This window comes from Macrobrachium nipponense, chromosome 3, assembly GCF_015104395.2.
Source record: "Macrobrachium nipponense isolate FS-2020 chromosome 3, ASM1510439v2, whole genome shotgun sequence".
Lineage (NCBI taxonomy): Eukaryota > Metazoa > Arthropoda > Malacostraca > Decapoda > Palaemonidae > Macrobrachium > Macrobrachium nipponense.
The window spans coordinates 54,345,237-54,354,450 of NC_087202.1; the positions used below are offsets into that span (position 1 = coordinate 54,345,237).

At 47.8% G+C, this 9,214-nt stretch overlaps 1 protein-coding gene across 1 annotated transcript in view; it reads right to left on the reverse strand.

Moving 5' to 3' along the window:
* Nucleotides 1-7,866, reverse strand: part of LOC135221788 (signal peptidase complex subunit 3-like) — a 47,974-nt gene extending 40,108 nt beyond the window's left edge. The window contains exon 1 of the mRNA XM_064259641.1: nt 7,567-7,866. Coding sequence (XP_064115711.1) covers nt 7,567-7,709 — 143 coding nt within the window. The 5' untranslated portion in view covers nt 7,710-7,866. The remainder of the gene's footprint in view (nt 1-7,566) is intronic.
* Between the last annotated feature and the right edge of the window lie 1,348 nt (nt 7,867-9,214).

Here is a 9,214-nt window from a genome sequence, read left to right on the forward strand (position 1 = left end):
GGAGATCGACCACCTTCGATCTCTATCAAAGAGAGTGAAGGAGAAGTCTTCCTCGAAGGAAAGCTTCAATGGTGAACAGAATACTAAGACGATAGTTCAAGCCAAACTGGATATTCCCGTCCGATCTTCTCTAGTCCAGGTTGGTCGCCTACTGTGAGATAGTTTCTTCAGCAGCAGTCTTCTTCTTCCCAATGCTAGAAATTCCAGGAATTCGAGCATAGGCGAGGTTCCCGATTATCGTGTATATCGGGGATTCTCGTCTCGCTCACTTTGGACCGTGGTCTCGCGTAAGTGTTTGGAGATCGTAAAACTCGAACACTGAATGCGTTAGAAATTCCGTAGAATTCTAAGCAGTCTGCGAAACCCCCACCGAATTCGTCAAACGATATCGGCTGGTGGTACCTCTCGACTTCCCGTAGAAATCGAGAATGGGGCAGGATTCCTCCTCAACGACCGGGGCTTACGTCAGGTAGGACCCGAAGGTCCCCCCGGTAGCGCAGTCCCGAACGTGGGGATCCTACAGAGAAATCTCTGTAGGATCCCTCCCCTTTCCCTCGTAACCGTAAGGAGAGAGGGAATGGGGGAGGAATTGGATACTCGCTCGCCTTCCCAGTGGAACTAGCAGTTGGAGAAGAGTAGGAACAGCCATCGCCTTGCGGCGATGGCCTCTCAGAGTCTGGGAAAACGTATCGTCAGGAGAAAACGTTTTCCCCGCGGAGGGTTACGAACTCTCACTGTAGGTAAGGGTCTGCCGCCACTGTGAACGTCGTCTGGGTGGGGCTGATCGACACCTGACAGGGGAGAGCCGATACCGTCCTCCGACTCATTCCAGTCCTCGTCGAGGTCGAAACCTCTCAGGAGGACCGAAGGAGTATTCAAATACGGTGTCCGAAGACACGTAGAAACGCCGCTGTCGCAGTAGAGGAGGTGGAAGTAGCTTGATCGACCGGCCAGAACTGAGAGAGCCTTCTTGTCCGGAGACGAGAGACTCTGGTTCGAGACAGAATCGGCAAGTTCCGATCGCGGCGGACCCACCGTCGGTTTGGGTTCCCTCTCGGGCCCCAAAACGACTCGAGCAGAGACGTGGGCTCTGCTGGTGGGAGCGGCAATCCTTCCGCAAGGTCATTATGCTGACGAATCAGCTTAATGACTTCTGCAAATTCCTCTGTATCTCGGGAGTAACCGTGTCTTGCGGAGTAGGACCGTCCAGTCCCTCCAACAAGAACAGATCCCGAGATACTCCTCCTTTAGAAGGAGGAACAGCGGCAGACCCCTGACGGTCGCCTCCATCTACTTGCGCGTATGTCCTGGTCGGTCCTGGAACCGTACCTGGTCCATACGGCGTCATAGCTGGGTCACGAGCGGCGCACCTCTCGTGATCGCTCCTCGGTACCTCGCTCCTCCCGGTATAGCCCGAGGAGGTTGAAGGTACGGGAGAGGCAGACCTGACGCTCCCCCTCGCTCGCTGGCAGGACCAGCAGCGTGGAGGGCTGCTGCTGATCGTCAACCCGCGGTGACGGTCGAGCAGCAGGCCTAGCCTTGCCGCTCGCCTGGGGCGATTGGCTCGGCTGAGAACGTCGAGACCGATCTCTAGGCGTTCAGGCGAGCTGCCGCTGGTCACGTCTTCCGCCCGGTCCCATCGGGAGCGGCGGACGGGTGACCTGCTAGGCTCTCTGTCGCGTCGAGACCGGCCAGCATCCTCTCGGCGCGTCGAGCCGCTGGTACCAGCCGTGGCTGGTACCGGCGGCCGCGGGGACTCCTTCCTCGCCTCAACCCGTGGCTGGTCAGCGACCGTCACGTCAGCCCGAGCAGCCAGTTGATCGCTGCGAGAGCGTCCACTGCCTGGCGAGAGTCGTGTGCACGACTCTCGCCAGTCTTCTGCTCCGCGCCGCTGTCTTGACGGCGAGCGAGCTCGGGCGTCAAAACTTTGGAAGGAGCGTCCCGCTCGGTGCTTCTCGCGAACGAGAAGCGGCCGAGACGGAACCTGGTTTAGCGGGCAGAACCGCTAGCACCATGGTGAGGACGCACCCAGCGAGGCTGTGCACCTCTGGTCCCCGTCGACTTCTTCTTTGCAGAAGAAGCGACGGGCCCCGTTCCCGAAGGAACAGGAGGACCAGCAGAAGAGCTCCCCAGCTCGCCTGAGCGAGCCGGGCCCTTAGAAGATCCCGAAGGAGTCTTCTTAGGGGGGGAGGAGGCAACCTTCTTCTTCTTCGGCTGTTTGGCCTTAGAAGTCGAAGGGGAAGGAGAGGCAGCAGGACCGACGAAGAAGACGACGAAGACGACGACGACACCTTCTTCCTCTTCCTCTTCTTCTTCGCCAGGCTCCGCAGGACAGACGTCAGGTCTTCCATCCAGGAGGGAGCCGGGGCAGTTGCCGAAGCAACAGGGCCCGACTGCACCTGTCCGGAAAGACCTGAGACTGTGACAGCACCACCAACAGCAGGAACAACAGGAACAGGTCCAGGAACAGCAGGAACGGCAGGAACATCTGAAAGTGAATGAGCAGCCGGCACCTGATCTGAAAGGGAATGAGCGGCTGGGACAGCAACAGGTACGGCAGGCACGGCAGGTACCACAGAGAGCGCCAGGCGTCCTGTCGGCAGCTACCGTCATCCTCGGCACTGGCGGCAGGTCCAGGGGGTTGGGGCAGCGGAAGTCCGGGGTCGGCAATACAAAGAACCCAGGTGGCGGTGGCACCGTCCTCTTTGGCACGGCAGGAATTGGTTCTGGATTGCAGCCGTGGGTGTTACCGACATGACATGTGGTGTGTACACCAGGTGCGGTGGCATCTCATATGCTGGTGTCGAGATTGTGTTGTTGTAGTGGTACCGTTACCATGAGTGACCACTGCCGACCCCGCCAACCGCTGAATCAACCCCTGTATGCTCGGCACTCCCTGCAGTCCAGCGACTCCCACACCTGTCCCAGGTCGTCCTTCGCTGATGGCACACCTGCGGAAGCAACAGTCGGGTTAGTTAGAGGGGGGGGGGGGGGGGGGGGGTCTTCCTCGCGCCTGGGGGGAGAAGAAGAACCCCACCCAGACGGACGGAAGGCCCCGAGTACAACTGGACGTCCGGGTAGCAGGCGCCCTCCTCCACACTCGACGGATCGAGAGAGGAGACTCCGCTACCCCCCCCCGCAGGGGAAGGCGCGAACCGTGGGGGCTGGTCCGGGGGGGCAGGAAAGAGGACGAAGTGTCCGTTACCAAAGGAGTCACTGGACTTTCCGATGACTTCTTGGGCGGCCTAAGTCTCTTCCTGCCCTCGTACAGCACCACTGCGCCCTCGGACCAATGCATACACGTTACAGAGGGCTCGTTGCGGGAGCACTCTCGCCCCCGACAACGAGTACAAACCTCGTGAGGATCTACATCTACATCCAAGGTCGTCTCCCACGGATGTAGCACCTGCGGTAACATAGATAGATTAGTAAGAGGGGTTCCCTCACGCACGGGGGGAAGACATGCACCCACCCCGAACGCAAGGAAGACCCCAAATACAAAATACAATGAAGAAAGCTGAGCGTGGGGGGCAGGAAGGAAGACGAAGAATCGGATACCAAGGGAGTCGCGGGAGAGCTTTCCGACGACTTCCTGGCAGACCTTTCGCTTACCCCTACCCCCCGCACAGCAGTGAAAAGTAATATGAAAACAATGAAACAGAATACTGCCCTTGCGATTCACTTCATAGAACTTAAAGAAAAAGGAAAAGATCAAAGTTCCCGGGTAGAACGGAAACTTGATCCAATAATATGATGCTATCATAAAATATATATGAAAATGAAAACAGAATACTGCACTTGCGATTCATTTTCACATAAAAAAATCGTAAGGATCAATTCCCGGGTAAGAACGAAAATTGATCCAAATAAAATTTCAGCAAATAAATAAATGAAAATGAAAAGAATATTGCAATTGCGAATCCACTTTCATTGCATTCTATATACAAAATTAAAAGGCTCGTGCCGAGCACAATCACACTCTCGGTAACGAACGCACAGGGCAAAAATAAAATATAATGAAAAGAGTACTTACATTTTTCAATTACACACTTTCGCCCAAATACATGACTCGGCGCGAGCGCGCCCGCCCTCGGCACCGAGACATAATTCAAGGGTTCAATTGATGAAAAGAGAGGAAATCGCCGCATCTACGGCGATAACTCCATGTTGGTTCATAATTAAGTAATGAAAATGAAAACAGTGTACTTACAGTTTCATTTCAAGTCAAACAAACCATTAGTAGAAAACACAATATAAACAAGCATACGACGATGAAGCGGGCAGAGAGCGATGACGAACACGTCCTTCACACCCGCGGCCGAAAGCAAAAGTGGTTTGTTTACCTCCCAGTCGCGCGTCGGACAATGCCAGTTAACCTCCGTTCTCCCCTTGTTCGAAGCTTACGACCGTTCCAGCTGCCGCTAGCTACTTCCTATTGTTAAAGGACCGATGGTTTGTATTACGTATCGGAACAATGCTGCTTTACTGTGTTTGTTCGGTAATCCTTTTATAGCCTAAGCATAATTTAGAGTAATGGTGTTTTTGTGAAAATGGCCTAAGCATAATTAGAGTACTACGTAATGGTGTTTTTCTGAAAAGTCTGTATCTATGGAAGCTGCCAAAATGTCAAACAAACTGTATTCAGATAAGCAGTTTTACAAGTCTTAAAAATGGCCGTTTGTCTAAGCTACATACGATTTAAAGGTAAAACGGAAGACTATTACCGCGGCCAGGTTCCTGCCAGTCGCTGACAAGAGCATTTACCACCTTTAATGTTTATGTCTGTTATGTTCGAGATATTTAAAAGCATTTTATGTTTTTACATTTATCCCAAGGGGCTGGTACTAAACACGGCAGCCATTTTGGATGTAAACTGGTAGTTGCCAAACCAGATGGGGTGCAGTAGTAATCTTCAATAATACTGAATTGAGCAATTTCAAAATTGAAATGTGGTGGTTTTCGATATTTTTTAAAATTACTTTGCAATCCCGCCATTTGTTTGTATCAGAAACAACTCATCTCACAGCAACGCCCTCTAGATCCAACAAAACAATGTCCAAACTGGGAAAACAGACTGCCCTATCACTGTCGAAGGCCTGAGGATGTGGCTAGGGTGGGAGAGACCTGGGGCTGTTTAGTACTCCCTTCATGAATATTGACAAACTAAGACAAATAAGTTAAGCACAATGTGGTTAAACTGATGACTACTAGCATGCCCTCATGGTTTCATAACTAGGCTATCAGTCTCAGTGAGAAATGGGTGCCGTATTTAAGCTAGTATCAGCCCTGGGGATAAACGCACATAAAACATAAACAAAAGACTAAATATAGGGTAAACAACCGCAGACGATCCATCATCATCGCGCTGGCCAGGCCTTATTCACTTGATATTTAATTGGTGAAACAAGAATACAATTACAACTTTAAGCATACCATTCAAAAGACTGAAGTTTCGTCAACATAATGTGATATATGAAAGCCCCATATGAACTAATATGAGCATGTGCGCTCTTCATAAAATATGTTTTCAAGGCAGTTTTGAAATCCAATATGGCGGCAATCGTGTGGCTGGCCGTTCTAACCACAGACAATCCACCATCTTTCCCAGCACTCATTTGAACAATGTTAGCGTATGCATGTGACATTTATTGATCTTAGTGAAAGTATGAGACTTATTCCTGGGGTCATGGTTTGAACTGAATTCATTTTTACCTTGTAATCGGTGGTTTTATCCTTACTGCCATCACAACTGAAACTCCACAGTGCTTATTTGATTGTAATTATACACATTTTGGTCTTAATTCACTCCAAATTGAACTTGAACCACGTTGCTGTTCCTGGTTAATAAGCACTCACTCCATAAACACAGTTACGAGCAGCAGACGACTACACGGTTTATAAGGTGCAAAGCTTTATTCCCTTAATTGTTTACTTTACTCATTATTTAGTTTAACTTTAATTTGTTACTTCAAAATGTTTATTTAATTCATGTCTATTGTCCCTTTTTTGCAACCAAATTAACGAGCAGACGACGGTAAAATGACTCATCGTTGCCAAGCTAGTGGAGCTTCACACATCCGCCGATGCATTTACAAACTGTTTCCATGATACGCTAATTTCACTTATTTCCCCGATTTTGTTTAAGTCTTATACCCAGTTTGAAGGGTAAACACATATCAATTGACAACACTGATAAACAATTGAAGAGTGCAAAACGCCGCAAAGAATGCCGTAGTTCCCTTAGATAAGTACTGGTTAGAGGTCGGGTTTACGATTGTTGTGATGGAAGTGGCCCAGCGCCTATGGCTACAAGTGGTGTGCAGATTTAGCACAGGAAATGGGAAGTTTGTTGACACAAGCGACTCCGCAAACATCGAGATGGTGTCAATCTTCTAATCTTTTGTAATCATAAGTAAAAATTTCAAAAGCGTTTTGGGGTAGTGTGCACTGTGTTAGCCACACTTTTCATTACCCTCTGCTTAAATTTTAAAATATGGCCTTAATTTCTAACTTTGGAGAAAATACTTACTTCGACTGGAGAGTAGAGGTCTCTAGCTCCTGCTATCACCACCAACAATAAGTCGCGACTGATGCCCATCTCCGGTGTCAGGACGTGTATAGGGTAAAAAACCGCATGGTACAGGGGTGGACCACATATGATCAATGTGTACAACCCCAAGAAAAGTACATTAGGTATAACGCATCCTGACACCGGAGTAGAGGTCTTTAGCTCTGTTTCTCACCAACAAGAAGTCGCGACTGATGCCCATCTCCGATGTCAGGATGCGTTATAATGTACTTTTTTTGGGGTTGTACACATTGATCGTACATGGTCCACCCCTGTACCATGCGGTTTTTTACCCTAAGTACTTTTTCGGAGGGTGGCATGCCGTGACCGTTGGTGAGTTGAGCCAGTCCATGCGGTTGTTTACTTTAAGTAGGTAAAAGGGTGAAAATATGGTAGATCTAGGGTACTTATCCGCAGCGGCCTCGACCATGGCAGTTGCGGTTTTTCTATGCAGTTTTACCTACTGAACAAGAATTTTAAGTAATATTTATTCGGACGACTGTAATTAACCCCCCCAGGGGCCAGTACTAAACACAGCAAAATACATTGGATGGCCCCCAATCCCTAGTGGATGTCGTATCCGCGGTTACGTTCCTTGCAGTCCATGCGGACTGCTTCTGTAAAAATAGGGCTAGGTACCACAAAATATTACTGTCACCGATTGGCAGGGAACAGCCTGCAGTGGTAGTCTTGAGTTTTACCCTAGATGTAGTAACCCTATGTAGCTATTGTTATGGACTAGGCTAAAGACTACTTATTGGTCGGGGGGGCAGGGGTGCCTCAAGACACTGAGGCTACCAAGGAGGTAAGGTGTGCCCCGTTCCCCTAGGCATTTGAAAGTAACACCAGTTCAGTCAAGTTAGCCTAGGTCTGACTTTATTTTGCCTAACCCAAGCTACACCTAGCCTACGTTATTGCATGAACTTTCTTAAACTGGTCTACACCACACGAGTAAAATATAACCCCGGAACGTACAATCCATGGAGTCGATAACTTACAGGACAATATTAGCAGCTGTGATGCTCACTGGAGCTGTGTAGTTCAAGAAAAATGTTGAAGCGAAACACAAGAAGGTGAGGGCGGCTAAGGTGCTCAGGCTGAAAGCGCTCACAGCATTTGCTCGTGACAGAAACGTATGCATATTCTTCCCTTTTAATAATCAAACGTTACAAGACAATGGGGTGTGCATCCGAAACAAGTGTTGGAATCAGTCGATTTCCACTGACTGACTTTTTATCGTATACAACAGATACACGTCACACGAACAGCCAATCCTTAACGCCCATGTATTCAGAAATGAAACGTTCAGTGAGAGTAATGTTTCGCGTCGCTATGGATACAATGAACAGAGTCGTCTAGATAACAATCTTTGTTTTCTTAATTCTCCAGTGTACTGTATTTCAAACAGCTTTATTCTTATTTCTTACTGTCGGCAGAATGACTCATTCGTTAGTGCATACATGCAAATTAACTGACATTTTACAAGAGAAAATTTTTTATAATTTTGCTCAAACAAAACTGGATGGATAATCAAGCTGTTCATTCATTTTCTAAGCTATTTCAAACACACATCTTCTCTTATTTCTTGCTTGTCAGCGAAAGGACTGTATAATAAACAAGCAAATCAAATTTTACTCCTCTACACGACTTAGTGTCACCTAAATTACTTTACATTGATGCACCCCAAAAATGATTATTTTGAGTATTCTGCTGCATTTCTGCCACATCTTTCCCAACAATTTAGGCACGAAAATTAAGAGAGCTAATACCTGTAAGAGCATGAAATTTGAAGCCAAACTAAATTTTACTGAACATCCTAAAATTAAGAGCGGCATTTTTTTTTTATTAAGTACAGTTTCATTAATATTATTGTTTGCAGTTTCATCTTATTGCCTTTATGTTTGTTTAAATTGGTTTGTTTTTTGTGTTCATGTTCTTTATTTATATAAAAGCCATTTATTAGACTTAGTACTAAAGCTTGAGAGAACAGAGATGAGCTGAGGTGGATTATGGTGAGGTGGATTATGGGAATATCGCTGCTTGGGAGATTGGAAAATTACGAAATAAGAAGAGCAGGCTTAGTAAAGATAACAGAGGTGATAAGAGTCACGATTGAGATGGTATGTATGGGTGTTTGTTAAGGATGGATGACGAGGAGGGAGTGAAGGGGGCTCGGGAAGAACCTGTTAGAGGAAGAAGATCGAGAGGGAGACAGACAATTACTATATGGCGAAGTAAAGTGAAGGGTAATATGGTGAGAAGTTTGGTGGAGGATGATGCCTTTGATAAAAGGCAGTGGAGCAGGCACACCAGGCAACCGACCCCTTTAACGTAGAGATAACGGTGGGAAAGAAGAGTGTATTTTGAAGTGTTTGTCTTGATTAACCCCTCTTACGCCGATTGGACGTATTAAACGTCGAGTCAAAAATGTCTCCCGTATGCCGATTGGACGTATCATACGTCGGCTCAAAAAAGTTTTTTAAAAAATTCGCGGAAAAATACTTATAGGCCTACCAGCCAAAAACTTTTGTATCACGCGCCTTGGGGGATGCTGGGAGTTCACGGATCAACGGCGTTGTTTTGTTTACAATCGCTACGCAGGCGCGCAAGCGCGAATTTCTTTCTTATCGCACTAAAAAGTATCAG